This window comes from Parasteatoda tepidariorum, chromosome 11 (assembly GCF_982258835.1).
Source record: "Parasteatoda tepidariorum strain Cologne lab strain chromosome 11, Ptep-v5.0, whole genome shotgun sequence".
Lineage (NCBI taxonomy): Eukaryota > Metazoa > Arthropoda > Arachnida > Araneae > Theridiidae > Parasteatoda > Parasteatoda tepidariorum.
The window spans coordinates 47,141,342-47,158,051 of NC_141765.1; the positions used below are offsets into that span (position 1 = coordinate 47,141,342).

General features: G+C 35.9%; 1 protein-coding gene across 1 annotated transcript; it reads right to left on the reverse strand.

Annotated features, from left to right (window-relative positions):
- Window positions 1–3,839: 3,839 nt before the first annotated feature.
- Window positions 3,840–11,686, reverse strand: LOC147801798 (uncharacterized). Its single transcript, XM_087154489.1, has 3 exons — window positions 10,446–11,686; window positions 6,779–10,296; window positions 3,840–3,991 (listed from the first exon to the last, which is right to left on the reverse strand). Exons 1-3 carry the CDS (start codon window positions 11,684–11,686, stop codon window positions 3,840–3,842), a joined length of 4,911 nt encoding a protein of 1,636 aa, XP_087010615.1.
- Between the last annotated feature and the right edge of the window lie 5,024 nt (window positions 11,687–16,710).

The window sequence follows — 16,710 nt, forward strand, 5'->3', positions numbered from 1 at the left end:
TCAAAAGTGCATGGCTCTGTTTGAGGAAAGGAAGAACATTGGGCTATATATAAAACATCATGCAATAACCATTTTAAAAAATGTCTTCAAAGAAAGTTGAATCCAAAAATTACAACTAAAAACTTGGTGAAAGTAGTTCCTAACCTGTCCCGAGTAACGATAAACTTAAAGAACATTTTCACTCACAATTTGAGAACGTGACTAGCAATTCCAAGCAAAGTTACAACTGAAATCTGAAAGTGCTTGAAATCTGTTTTGAGTTGAATAAAGGGTTTAATGACACGAAATCCAAGCGAGAACATGAAATCCAACAACGAAATCCATTTTGGATCAATTCTTTTAGAAATTATCATTTCTCTAAACAATACACCTACGAAGTCTTCCATCATTTTCTGGCATCAGGCATTGATCTGAGACAAATGTTGTATAAAATTCCTAATAATATTGTTATTAAAAAAGCTCAATATTGTATGGCACCATTTTACAGATTGATTCTGGTTGGAAGCATTGATATCAAAACACTGCATGTCTGGCAGTGCAATAATTTTAAACGTTTTCCTTGCAACACACATTTAATCTGAGATTCCAATTTCCTTCCAAATTGATTCATTTATTGAGTATAGGGTTTAGTGGCACAAGGTCCAAATGAGGACATGCTGCACCAAACAATACGGTAAAACAGTTCAAAACCTAAGTGCATACACAATTTTTAATTGTAGCACAATTATAACTGATAAAGTAGTAATAGTTACTGAGTAAAACCAGATAAAAAGTATGAATACAGCATAAAAAGCACGAAGTAAAATGGTACTAAGGTGATAAGATGTTTATAAAAGTATATAAAATTGTAGACGTGTTGCAACAAACTTCCTTATAAAAGTTAATACTCCACTCCGAAGTGCATGGCACTAAGTGACGAAAATATATACTTTGTCCAATATATGAAACGTCACTCGCATTCATGTCCATTTAAAAAGAGACAATAAATTATGTCCAACAATCGTATCCCAAATTTTTGTGAAAGTCATTTCTAACTTGTTCCATGTGAGATTAAAAGTTTTTTTGCATATCCACTCATAAGTACTTTCAAGTATATTGACACAAGAGCCAGAAATGGCAATTCTACGTATTGTAAAACATAAGTAAGAGGAAAATACCCCGCGTCTTTGAGGTAAAGTAAATAGTTTGTATGAAAAGGCATTAGGGTAGAGAAAAATAAGTTATAATAAGAAAAATAAGAAAAATAAGTTATATAGGTCGCGTAAACAACTTTAACTTAATTTTAACTAAATTGCGATTTGATGACACTTGCAACATGATGACTTCATATTAAATCAATAGCAATTGGGTACAGTTTGCGTTTTTTAAAAAATTCATTTTTTTGAGTTACGAGAGTAATGTTACGTCAACGCAATGTGTGAAAAACAATTAAATCTTCCAATAAAATGTTACTATTATAATTATGTCCAAATTTAAAAAAAGATTGTTGGGCGATTAGTTTCCACTGATGAGTGAAGTAGTCCTCTGGAAAAAAATCGTGTTCGTAAAATAGTATATAAAAGAAAATAATGAAATCAAAATAAGTACGTAATTTTCTTTAATAAGTGTAATTTTTTTAAAAAAGTGTATTGCAAATATAAATACTGCTTTAAATGAACTTGTATTTGATAGTATATTTGTTCCTTCATCAAAATTACTCACACAAAATATTTCATGACGGAACTTTATATTTTTCAGTATATAATTTAAAGCACCTCGATATAAATTTCATATATATTCAATTTCATTCCTAGAAATCTGCCATATTTTTCAAAAAGATGTTTGTATTACATGAGATAAACTTTAGAGTTAACTTTCCTAAATTTTTTTCAGAACTAGACTGAGCTAGAAAGTTATTTTCGCGAATATTTTGATGTCAAATCTCTGATGTAAAGTTTATCATAAATAATATTTTCCATGCAAAAGCGCTTCATTTAAATTCAATAGAATCTTGGCGAAGGAAGAAAATTATGTTTCAGATTGACGTAAACTAAACGTTATTTTTTCCTTTAAAATAAACGTTTGATCTTTACTGAAGATTGGAAAGTTTCTGTCGCATGTATTCAAAATTTTCTTTGGTTGAACCGGAAAAAATTGATTTTTTGGCGTCTTTATTTTTGAAGTTGTCTTCTTGAATACCAACTCTATGTTTTACAATATCTGTGGGTAGCCTGGTTCTTTCGTTTCTAAAACTGTAGTTCTAAGTTTCTTTTTCTTCCAAATCACTGAAAATCACTGTATTTTTGTTAAATAAAAAGCAAAACTTTCACGTTAACGGAAATACATTTTATTACCAGAAATATCAGATATGTCATTCTTAAACTAAAGAAAAAATTATCAAGCAATTTTCTATAGAAAACTTAGATTAAACATCAAAATTAGAGCTATGGAGCTTCAGATTTGATATAAATTTTCTTTTGAAAAAAATACATTCTTCACTTTTTATAGGTATATAAAAAATACATTTAATTAAATTTTGTATTGAATTAAGTAAGAAAAGTTTTATTTTAGTTAGTAAGTTTGTAAATCTTGCCACAGACAGTATATAATTTTAAGATCCTTTTTTCAATTTAACTTGTATTAATTGGTATTGCAAGAGCATACAATTCAAATAATTTCTCCTCTCCTTTAGTGTATTTTGTACAATATTGGAACCTTCAAAGAATATTTACATAAAAATACTTCGCTAATTCCATCGGCCAATCAGCATATGTCCTCTAATTAATTAGAAAATATCTGCAATTTTAGAAATTAATACCGCAGACTACATAATTGTAAACGCATATTTTTGTTTAGAATTATTTTCCGGGTTTCAAATTTAAGAAATTTTAACTAAAGATGACAATAATGCCCTCTCGATGGTCAAATACAGGGTTGTAATTATTGAACTATAAGAAATTAAACGGTCATAATTCCGAACAGCTTGCAAGATCAAGTTGAAACTTCGAGTTCGGCCACAGGATTAGAATTAGTATGATGAGAATTAGTATGCACTGGACTACGCATTAGATTACCGGATACTAGTATACTCTACCAGAGGAAATAATTATTGTATGCGAATGCTCACACAACTTGAACATCGATCTCTTGTGAAGGCCTATGTGAGCAATAACAGCCCAATTGTGACTCAAAAGAATTTGGTGACTGAGTACAAGCTAAAGACAACCGGTCCAAATAGGCTATCAATCAAAAATTTGATCCGTAAGTTTGAGAGAACTGGTAGCGTTTGCGATGACAGTGTTGAAAATGTCGATCGACAGACAAGTGTGAAATTGCCTGAAACATCGAGAAGACAAGCGCAGTGTTTCAAACAAGCCCAAAAAAATCGTTCAAACGAGCTGCACAACATGTGGTAATCAACAAGGAGACTGCGATAAATTTTGTTGAAGAACTGCATGTCTTCCCATACAAAATCCAAGTCCATCAGCCTTTAAGCCTATGGCCCCCGAACAGCCGTTGTGTTTCGCCATCACTATTGTCGAGAGAATTGACGAACAGAAGTATGATGCGAATATGCTTTGGTTTAGAGACGAAGTCCACTCTTATTTGGATTGGTTCATCAACAAGCAAAATTGGCTCATTTGGGGACTGAGAATCCACATTTTGAGGTCGGGAAGTGTCTCCACCATTAACTGGTGACTGTGTGGTGGGCAATCTCCATACATGGAATAATTGGTGCGATATTCGCTGACGGCACTGTGACTACTGAACGATACGTGAAGGCTTTGGAACATGATTTCATCCCCATTATGCAAAGTGGGCCTGATTTCGACTAGATATGGTTCTTACAAGACGGAGATTTACCCCATCAGACCAAGAGATGGTTTGATGTCCTGGAGGAGAACTTTGGGAACCACTCTCTGACCTTGGGGTACCCAGAAGACACAGGAATGGGAGTCTCTTGCGCGCCATATTCCCCGGATATGAGCACATGTGATAAATTTTTCTTGGGCTGTATTAAAGACAATGTGTACATAAATAACCATTTCTGAGTTGAACATTACTATTCAAGTGGTCATCGACTGCATAGTTGTTCCGACACTTCAGAGAGCCAAGCGGAATTTTACTATTCGTTTGCGCCATATCATAGCCAATGACGACCGGCATATCGAACGAGCCATTACCTAAATCCGAATATCTGTAGTGAATTTTACGTGTTGAACAAAGTTTGTGCACGCAGCAAGTTTTAAATGATTTACGTTTTATTTTATATAGATCAATAATTGTCAACCTGAAAGTCTTACATTCAAAGTTGAACAAGGCAACTGCATGACACAGAAAAAAATCTTAAATTACATTATTCTAAGTATTTTTTATGTATTCCCCTTTGTTATTAAGATAATTCAGCCTCAGTTATGTAGTTGCAAAATATTTTTGACAAATATTTTTAGTTCATGTAACGTGCGAAACGAAATCATGAAGTGACTGAGTGAAATTTTTGGCGCAGGTCTAAATTTAATGATTAGGCTATCCCTCGCCTAAAACAAGGTTTAAATTCATGTAACCGAGGTTAAAGTAAAATAAACTAGGTTTTAACTGAAGTCACTTGGCTAAAATCAAGAAATACTGGCACAACAGCCACTTTTAAAATCAAAATAGCTACATTAAAATTGACCATTTTGTTTTATATAAAACCTAAATAAAATTATGAAATCTGATATTTTTAATGCAAAGCATAAGTTTGGAAGCACTTAACAAGATGATATTCAGAAATGCCAAATGCTCTGTATTTGACAAAAAAATTTAAAAAAAACGGTAAGGATGTACAAACGAAAATTTGCAGATTTTTGATAAATTTTTACCAAATTTTCGAAAAGCTCAAAGTGGCTTAACAGTAACAAAGGGGCGTATCATATGAGCCTTTGAATTATTTAGAAGTAGTGGTTAGTAAAAACCTTATAAATCAAATTTACTAAACCAAAATTCATTCATTAAAAATTTACTAATCGAAAATATTTATCCGCTGTCCAGACAAATTGACATTTCTGGCTATCTGATACAATAAGAATGTTTTTAATGTGTATTGTATCCATAAAGGCGTGATTCCAGTTTATTACCAACTTTAAAGGATGTAAACTATATAAAATTACAATTACTCTCAATCGATGACGTATTACACAGCATTGCTTATTAATATTGGACAACCACACAAAAACTGATTTGAAAACAGGAAATTAGCATGGAAACTAAGTAGGTCCAAGGCATTTTAGATTCTTGTTCAATACATATTGAATGACATTGCTTGGATAGTAAACCAAGCACTAAGTTACTGAATAATACGCATATTATTACCTGACAAAACGTAACAAAATTTATCCCCCTAAGAAATTTCTGATATAGTGATTGGATTTTCACGTCTAACATTAATGGCTCAAATCACTAATCTTATCTATCTATGCTCTATCTATCTCTAGTCAGTACCTGAATACCTTCTGAGGTAAATTTTTTTATTTGGATTTATGCATTATACACTAGTGCATATTGGTGCATTATACACTAAAACATGGCATAAATACGAAAAATAATTTTAAAAAAATTTTCATAATAGGGGGGGGGGGTGAAACTGGGGAAAAAAAACTAAAAAACAGACCTCTTTTCAAAAATACATAGCTTAGATGAAATTTACTGTTTCTCAATGCTCTTGCTTTTATAATACTCATAAAAATTCAACTTAGGCAAAAGACTACGTGTTAGAAGTAATATTTAAATATTTTACAGCCAATTAAACTTTTTTGACAAAAAAGGCACGAAATAATAATTAGTAATTTTTATTTTAGCTGTTAAATATTTAATCCAGTGGTCTGAGTCTATTCCTTAAAAATATGTATAGAAAACCTTCAAGATAAATTTCAAGTAGTTTGAACTAAAATATTCAGAGACATTGCATTTGAAATTTAGGAAAATAACCGAAAAATTAGTTTTGAGAAAAGGATAAAAAACACAATTACAGAGTAATAACTAAAAGAAATTATTTTTAAATCATCATAACTTCTGTTTGATTTGACGTAGAAACATAACTCAAACTATTTTAAAAACAATCATAGTTTTATTTTATATAAAAAAGGCAAAAGAATATTTTATTTGTCAAAATTGGCTTAAAAGGAAGTTAGGTACCTTAAACCAGTCATGTAAACGTAATTTATTTGAATATACACACTTCTTTGACGGATTTTGAATTTTCATCCTACAAATTTATGAGGATAACCGCAGCCTGGAATTTTCTTATCCCAATGAATTTGGTTCGAAAAGCGGTTAATAATTTGGTTCCCTTCATGTTAATTTTTTTTTTTGTATTTTGCTGTCTCAGTATCTTTTAAGGGTAGTAGAATACTTTTTACAAACAATAATAAAATACAGTTATCCAATGATCTTAGGCAAAAATAAATTTAATAAATATCCTTTATTTTTTATTATTTTAATCGTTGGAAATATTTTGATATATTTGTTGGAAATATCTTATTTCAATATTTAAATTACATTTAACACTTATCAATTTGCATATTTTCGGACAACCCGTTCAGACTTAATTGAATTGAATTGAATGTAAGATTTAATGGCACAAGGTCCAGAGAGGACATGCTGCGCCAGACACACGGTTTTAAAAACATTAAAAGGTAGAATAGAGTACAATTACACAATAAGTATAGTAAAAATGATGAGAATTTTAAAACAGTGAAAATGCAAGTATTTTTATATGTGGATAAAACTTGATAAATTTCTTATATACTGTTTAAAATACCAATAGTGCGAAGAAAAGCAAAGATGTTAGGATGATGGTTTTCATCTAACAAGTCTTTTATGCATAAAATGGAGCTACCAAAAAAGGTGAGGCGAAGCTGGTTAAAACATGGACAAAGTATTAAAATGTGATGAATCGTGAGTAAAACGTTGCAATCGTTGCATTTGGGAGGAGGTTCTCCAAATAGCAAATGAAGGTGAGTAAGTCGAGTATGTCCTGCTCGCAAACGGGTGAGTTTGACATCTGTCCTGCGCATGTGCAGTGCAGGCCAAGGCTCCAAAGTAGGTTTAACAGCATGTAATTTGTTTTCGCCTTGCAGGTCCCAGTGTTGCTGCCATAAACACTGAACAAGTTTGCGAATGTGGTTTTTTAAATCAGAAAATGGGACAGATAATGTTATTGGAGAAGAGGCAGATCGTGCAGCAGCATCAGCTTTGTCATTTCCTTTGATACCTACATGACTGGGAATCCAGCAAAATAAAATTTTAAAACCCTTCTTGTATAGAGAAGTCAATATATGTTGAATAAAAATTAAAATTGGATGAGCTTCGTTTCTCACATGTTCTAACTGTCTTAAAACACTCAAACTATCCGAGTATATACAAAATTTTCTAGCCGAATGCGAAGAAATGAGCCTTAAAGCTAACAGGATAGCAAATGCTTCCGCTGTAAAAACAGAGCAAATTACAGGAATGTCGTAGCTGTAAGTAATATCAGCCACAACAATCCCACAACCAACATGTCCAGGGAACTTAGATCCATCTGTAAAAACTGCTATGTATTGTATATACTGATGACGATGGAAAGTGAACAGCTGTTGAAAAATGCTAGGTGAGACATTAGATTTACTGTATGACACAAATGAACAATCAAGATAATATGATGAAATAGTCCATGGTGGGATGAGAAAATAATTTACAGATTGCGATGGTATATCACAAAAATCAAATGTCTGAATGAGTGATCGCATGCGAGAGTTAAAAGGTGGTATATATGAGGGTCGTGCATCATATAATCGTTGTAAACTTTGTGGAATAATCTCACGTCGAAGAGGGTTCGATGAAGATGACAGGACGCGAAAGTAAAATGTTAAAGAGAGCTGCATGCGTCTGAAATTGAGAGAAGGTTGATGACACGCAGCATACAAACTCTCAACAGGAGAAGTGCGAAATGCTCCACTACATATGCGTAACGCCGTATGATGCACCGTATCTAGACGTTTTAAGTTAGATGCAGAAGCCGTTCCATAAACTGTGCATGCATAGTCAATGCGCGACAGTATAAGTGCTTGGTAAATTCGCAATAGCGCGGTACGGTCAGCACCCCAAAACGTGTTAGAAAGCACCCGTAACATATTTAGGGATCTCTCGCATCTTTTCCGCAATTGTTTTATGTGAGGCAGAAAAGTAAGCTTATGATCGAAAATGACTCCAAGAAATTTTGTTTCCATAACGACTGGTATAGCAATGTTATGGATATGAATTACAGGATCATTGTGAAGCCGACGTTGCCGACAAAAATGTATACATGAGCTTTTGGAAGGTGAAAGGGTATGGCCATTCTCATCACACCATTTTGCTATTTTATTGACAGCAAGTTGTAACTGACGTTCGATTACTCTCATGTCAGATCCTGAGCATGAGACATTGAGGTCGTCAACATAAAGTGAGCCAAAAACTGCAGGGGGTAGAATGTTTAAAATGGAGGAAACATGAACTATAAAAAGTGTAACACTCAGAACACAACCTTGTGGAACACCTTCAGATTGGATGTAGAGATCAGAAAGTGTACTACCCAGCTTAACATGAAAATATCTCTGACTCAAAAAGTTTTTGATAAACATAGGTAGGTGACCACGGAGGCCCATATTAAACAATGCCTTTAGAATGCCGTATCTCCATGTCCGATCGTACGCCTTCTCAATATCAAAGAAGATAGAGATAAAATGGTTACGTCGGACAAGAGCATTCCGGATACGTGTTTCTAATGCAACAATGTTATCAATGGTCGACCTGCCCTTTCGAAAACCACTTTGAAAGTCGGGAATGAGTTTTTTCTTCTCCAAAAAGTAAACCAAGCGAGAGTTGACCATACGCTCAAATACCTTGCTGAAGCAGCTAGTCAGAGCTATTGGGCGGTAGTTTATTGGTTCCGTTGGATCCTTACCTGGCTTTAAAATTGGTATCACTAGAGCCAGCCGCCAACTTGATGGGTATATCTGCTCCGTCCATAATCTGTTAAAAAGTAACAGGATATTCTGCAAAGATGCAGAAGTCAAATGGCGAAGCATGTGATATGATACACCATCAAGGCCGGGGCTCGTATTGGGTGCTTTGGACAGCGCTCGCTGCAATTCATGAAATGTGAAGTTACAATTATATTGAAATTGCCGTCGAGTCGTAAACTGCAGCGTCTGGGCTTCAACTCTATGCTTGTGAGCTTGAAAAGCTGAGCTGTAACTGTCAATGCTAGATACGGCAGCGAATGTTTCACCCAAGATGTTACTCACATCTACAGGGTCAGAGTGCGTGATACCGTTTATATCAAATACCGGAAGATGGAATTCACGGTAGATACCATTCGCTTTCTTGACCCTCGACCAGACTTGTCTGGGAGATGTTGTAGATGTGATGGATGAAACATAGCGTGACCAAGATTCTCTCTGGCTTTGGCGCCGAATCCTGCGTGCAAGCGCTTTAGCTCGTTTAAAATCGACAAGATGGTTTGTTGTAGGATACCGACGGAAGATGTTCCATAGCCTCTGCTTCTCTTTGTGAGCTGCGGAGCATTCAGCAGTCCACCATGACTTGCGATGCCGGGGACGAGAAGTTGATGTTTTTGGTATGCTACTTCGTGCAGCATTCATGATCACAGAAGTCACCGTTTCAACAACAGCTTCAAGATTTTCGTCTGATACCATATCTTCTGTAATGTCAGCAAGCCGTGCGAAAAGCCTCCAATCAGCACGATGGTAAATAAATGTAGAGGGTCTTGTAGTGATAGAAGCAGTAGATGTATATGAAACAATGATTGGGAAATGATCGCTATTATGAAGATCATTATCAACCGAAAATTCTGAAAAGGGTAAAAGCGCAGGTGAACATATAGCAAGATCAATGCAATGAAAAGTTCGCGTTGGTTCATGAAAGTGAGTATCTTCACCTTGATTCAGTAAACATAGATTATGATCATGGATGAGGGTTTCAACTTGATGCCCTCGGGCATTTGTGTCGGAACTACCCCATAAATAGCTGTGGCCATTAAAATCTCCAAGCAAAATAAAAGGCGGAGGTAATTGATGAATTAATGAGTTTAAATCATGTTGTGAAACGGAAGCATGTGGAGGTATGTAAATGGAACAGACTGTAATGATAATGTTTAGATGAACCTTAACTGCAACAGCCTGTAATGACGTTGACAATAAAAGGTGAGTTGATGGAAAACTTGTTGATGTTAAAATAGCGACACCACCATTAGGTCTACTACCTTCTTCATGATCGTTTCGGTAACATATATAGCTACGCACATTAAAATTATCAGATTATGTTAAATGAGTTTCTTGGATTGCAAAACATGATGGGTGATATTTACAAATTAAATCTCTGATGTCAGAGATTTTGTTTCGCACACTGCGACAATTCCAAGAGATAATGGAATTTGCCATTACCTTTTGGATTTAAAATTTGACTTAGACGCAACATCCATCGGTGGGTCGTCGAAAACCGATTCGTCATCCGATGGATGTAGTGTTATTTCTGTGTCCATCTTCTGTAAGATATCTGAAGTGGACTTTTTAATGATCTGTATAAATTTTGGGTCTTTATTCTTTTTAGGAATACCTGGTTTTTGGCTAGGTGGCAACTTTACATTCGGACGCTGCTTTAAGGCAGGACGAGGCTTTTCTGGGGATTTCAATCGCGATGTTTTCGGAGGTGGAGATTTGGATGCAGGTCTGCGAGAAGTAGAGGGTCCGGTAAAATTAAATTGTGGTTTTTGTTTTGTTTGCTGTGAGGTAGATGATATTGAGGGATCTGTCTGCGTACTTACTGAGCAATATGAAGTTTTAGCTGCCGTTGAATAGGATACACCCGGACGGGGAGTGCGGGCCGTAACTATTCGACGGGCTTCGTTAAATGATAGGTTTTGCAATACTTTGATTGTCTGAATTTCCTTTTCTAGTGACCATTTCGGACAACTTCTGGCGTAAGCTGCATGATCACCCTTGCAATTGATGCAAAGAGGTGGCAGCTCGCAAGAAGTGTCTTCATGGTCTGTACTTGAGCAACGGGCACACACCGGTCGACCTCGGCAAGATGTTTTAGAATGCCCAAACCTTTGACATTGATAGCAACGCAAAGGATTTGGGATATAAGGTCGGACCGGGCAGTTAATCCAGGCCATTTTGACTTCAGATGGTAAATTAGATGAGTCAAACGTGAGGATAAGGTGTTTCGTAGGGATGAGCTTACCATCCCTGCGAATCTTAATCCTTCTGACAGATGAGACACTTTGACTTTGTAGATTTTCTAATATCATTTCTTCTGTATCATTTACGAAATCTGATTCTGATATCACACCGCGAGAAGTATTTAGTGATCTGTGAGGTGTAACAGTTACATTGAATGAGCACATGGTTGTGCATGCGGCTAGGGCAGTAGCTTGTTTTGAGGAGGAAACTTCAACTAATAGGTCACCAGAACGTATCTTCTTCACAGAGGCTACTTCTCCCAGAAACGAAAGAAGAGCCTTGTGAATGAGAAATGGTGAAATGTTAGTGAATGAAGTGTTGGGTATAGTTGGATTTTTCAAAGTGATAATAAAATATCGTGCGTTTTCATATGGTGTTGAGGGTGTTCCGCTGATTTTGTTTTGGTGTGCGGAACTGAACACCTGTTCATTTTCGTCCATAGAAAGCAAAACTAACTTCCACTATCAGCGGCACCACCCACCACGGAGTCCAACTTAGGGGATGCAAATAACAAGTTGATGCTGCCACCAGCTTGTTACTCAACACCGATGCTGACCGATAGTTATACGACCGTGAGTCACCCCTGAGGCAGCCTCCACCCTTAACGAGATGCCCAGTAGATGACCCCGGCCTTGACCCTAGTCAACAGATGACGATTGTGATCAGCCGATTGATGCACACAGGCCAATATGCACCTCCCGTTTACCTGAAGCACGGGCCAAAGCAGTGTATTGGGGTACCAAGATGCCCCTCAACTGCCAGGATCCCCTTTTCCAGGGACACGGGTCTCCACGCACGGCAAACACGCGGGTGGTCTCTTCCCATCTGGGTTCGATACAACAGGGTGGTAATCGAACACAGACAAAAAGCCCTTACCAGTAAATTCGGCAACCACGTCAAGGGGGAAGAGAAAGGAGAAAGTATGAGAAAAGGGAGAGGAAACGGAAGGGAGGATAGATCACTAGGGTACCCCGGGGCGTGACTCCCTGTATTTACCTAAAGAAGGTAAACCCCCTCAGGGGAACCCGTTCAGACATTAAGATTAGCATAGGCTATATGAGAATTCGATCAATTGTACAAAAATTTATTGAGGTTGTTACTTTCACTTATTTTATTTATTTTTTAAGGAGAGCTCACTGCATATGGATGGTCTTGTGTGTATGTTAGCTTGCAGTAGATTTCACATTTCCTTATTACATGACATTTCATTATTAGTTTTCTTGCATTTTATAATGTATAAATTTCATATAGATACGTAGCTGCTAGCCCGAAAATTTCAGCCATTTACAACATTTATTGTAGCAACTAAAAAAATATTTCAAACCTGAAACCATCATATAAAACCAATTAGGTTTTTGATATAAATATTTGTTGCATTTAAAATCATTTGGAATTAATGTTAAAGCCTTAAGTTTGGTCACTACGTAAGGATTTTGAAAAAATCTCCTGCTAAATGCTGCGGAAATCAGCGTGCCTACTAGGTATAATTTATGAACGCATAGTCAATAGTATGTGGTTCGGTTTTGATCTGCAATCGTTCTCTAAATAATTTATTCTTCAGTAAAAAACCCGTATTCGTGTTGGAAGGATGCACGTTGTTAACATTTATTAAAATACATATTTAACGACGTTACTCAATCAGCAATTAAAACTGATTATTGATTGATAGAATTTCTTTAGCGTAAGAGTCATAACTGATTTAAATACTAAGCTTGTAGACTTAAGATCGTATCTCATTTTAAGGTTAATTAAATTCAAACTAATACACATTTAATATTATTTTTTACATTAAAAGCTTTTTAATTCAATAAGGTACACATTAGATAAAAGAAATAGATCATCAAGCAAAGCAAATGGAAGAAATGAAACAGATGTTTCAAAAAGAAATGAGCCGACTACACGAAACATTTGATAAACTACTAGCAGAGAATGAAATCCTAAAAAATGCAAATAAGCATTTATCAAAAGTATCCAAACAGAATCCAGAAGCACCTGTAATAATTCCTGAAACTTCGGCAGCTGAAATAAATTCATCACCGAAGAAACACAGAAAGAAAAAGTCAACTGCAAAGAATAAAATTGAGCAGCAATCCAATACCACCAATCAAAATGAGAAACAATCTACTGTTCAAAAAAGAAACAGATCATCGAGTTCTGAAGAGGAAGATTTTGTAATCAATAAAAAACTCACGACACAGAAAATTACTTCAATAATGGAAAAACCAACAGATGGAGCCACCACACATCAACAATCAACAAGTACCCTCCCTCAGAAATGCATTCGGAAAGAAACGCCCAGCAGCAGCAGCGGACCTGGGAAAAGCCGTCTGAGCAGGGAAAATGACGTCATAGACAATGAAGAGATGAGGGAAGAAGATTATTTTCAAAACCAAAAGCGCGGAAGAACAGTAATGCCGCCGATAATCATTAAAGATCAGAAAATGACGTGGATTCAACTCAAAGAAACTCTACAGAAAGAAAACATATCTGGTTTTGTAGGAAAATACACAGGTGATTCACTCAAACTTCATTTCTTCGAAATCGGCAATAGACGCAGAGCTATAGATATACTAGATCAACAACAACTCAAGTACGTATCATACTTTCCAGCTGAACACCGAAAAACCTTTAAGAGGTCGTAATCAGCAGCATACCCATAGACATCACATCAGACCAAGTGAAAGCAAACCTGAAGCATTATGGATATACCGCATTGGATGTTAAGCAAATGAAGAAATGCACAGATCAAGGAACAATAAATCACCCACTACACATAGTAACACTAAAGAAAACTGAAGAAAATAAAGACATCTTTCATATGACCAGGTTTATGGACCTCGTTGTTTCTGTAACAAGCAACAGAGGGCATAAAGATTTCACACAGTGTCACAGATGCTAGCAATTCAACCATGTGCAGACATCCAGTCGGCACTCGACTAATTGTCTAAAATGCGGTCAAGGGCATCTCACATATATATGCACATAAACAAAAGAAGCACCAGCAACATGTGCGAATTGCAGCGGACCGCATCCGGCTAACTACAAGCAATGCGAAAAACATCCAATCAATCAGAAAATCAATAGAAGCAGAAACCAACCCATGTCTAATCCTACCAAAGTACAATCAAGCTCATATGCAGATAAGCTAAAAACAAACAGCTCAATAATGGACATCACAGCCATAAAAGAAGCCAAATCGCTAATGTCAGAATTGAAGCTCTTTGTTGACTTCTTACAGAGCAACGAGGGATTCAATCTTTTCAAAAACATGCAAAAAGTCATTTACCAAAATCAAGAAGAAACCGAACAAGATGAGTTCTAAAATTACAACAAAAATAACACTCAACCTTATAATCTGGAATGCAAATGGAATTTAAGACAAACAACACGAATTTAGAAATTTTATCCTAGACTACTATCCCGACATAATTATTATAACTGAAACTTATCTAAATCCAACCCAAAACTTCACCATAGCAAATTACGGAGTACATAGAGGTGATCGAAATTACAGAGAAGTCGGAGTAGCACTATTGACCAAAAATAGCCTAACAACCACAACCTACAATCAATCTAATGACAGAGGATATGAACAGATCTCAGAACTTCTAAACCATCAGAACCAAGACATCAAAATAACAGGCATTTATAACTCACCACAAAACAAGCTCACAGACCAAGATATTCAAATACTTTTTCCTACAAGCACACCAACAATAATAGCCGGAGACTTCAATAGTAAGCATACAATATGGAGATGTAACAACACCAATCACACAGGAACCCATCTAAGAAAACAAGTTATAAAAAATCATCTTACAGTTATTGCACCAACTACTCCAACCTACATTTCAAATGCACCCACTCACAGCTGTGATATTCTAGACTTCGCCATAACAAACATTCAAGTTCCCATAGTTGCATGCACTCATAATCAACTATCCTCCAATCATGTGCCAGTTTAAATTTCAGTCGGCCTACCCACTCAGCACTACGAAAAACCGAAACTCAAAACAGATTGGAACCAATAACAAAGCATCCTGACAACAAACAACAGTAAACCCACCTGCCCTGGACGACGAGCTCACAATAGAAAATTATATCCACCAACTCCAGCAAGAAATCTTAGAAGCGTACAAAACAGCAACCACAGAAATTACCAAGATAGCCTATCAATACAAACTCCCACCTTAAATAAAAAGTATCATCAGACAAAGAAACCACTGCAGAAAAATATATCAAAGAACGACTGACCCCGCATACTCTCAAGAAATGAAACTACTTAACAAACAAATCAAAAAACTGAGCAAAAATCATAAAAACCAATTCTGGCAAAATGAACTCGCCACCCTATGTACTCCGGATAATTCGATATGGAAGATGGCAAAATCATTTAAAACGGAACCTCAGATCAATAGACGCATCAAAGGACCAACCGGACTAATCTACACCACAAAAGAAAAAGCAGACATTTTCACCGACTCATTGCAAAACCAATTTTCTCCAAACCCAAACCCCGACATGAACCACAATAATGCAATAACTGACGCCGCAAGCAAAATCCATGCAGAACATCCAACGAATGAAACCATTGAACCAACAGAAAATAATGAAATCGATAGCATAACCCGAAAACTAAGGAATAAAAAGGCACCAGAAGACGGCATAAGAAATCTCATGATCAAACTACTCCCACCCAACTACGTAAGCAAAATTACACAGATAATAAATAGCTGCCTAATCCTAAACTATTACCCCAGCATCTGGAAAAACTCCTCAGTTATATTATTCCTAAAGAAAAATAAAAACCCTAGCTGCCCTGAGAGCTATCATCCAATAAGTCTGCTAAATATAATAGGTAACATTTATGAAAAAATCATCTACTATAGAATTAAGCCTCTCTTAACCGCCCTACCTGAAGAGCAGTATGAATTCCATGAAAAACTAGACGCAACTAAACAACTACTACGCATAATAGACTACTCTGGCAGATCATTAATAAGTTAATAATCTATAGTTTTCCTTATGATAGACATCTCCAAAGCTTTCGGCAAAGTCTGGCGCACAGGTACAATCTACAAATTAATGCAGCTCAATTTTCCTCCCGGTCTCATCGAACTCCTTTCATGCTATCTCACTAACAGAACATTCCAAGTCAGTTTACAAAATTTCAAATCAACCAAAAGAAACATCTCAGCTGGTGTCCTTCAGGGCAGCATACTGGGTCCGATACTTTACATTCTACAGACATATGATTTCCCCATTAATAAAAATGACTACAATAGTATTACAGCTTTTTGTGCAGACGACACCGGCATCATCATAAAGTCAAGAAACCCCAACATAGCTCTTTTAAAATTACAAGATCAACTGCTGGAAGTCGAAGAATGGTGCAAGAAATGGAAAATAGCAATAAATGCAGATAAATCCCAAATCTTAATAATCCAAAAAAGAAGAATTAAAA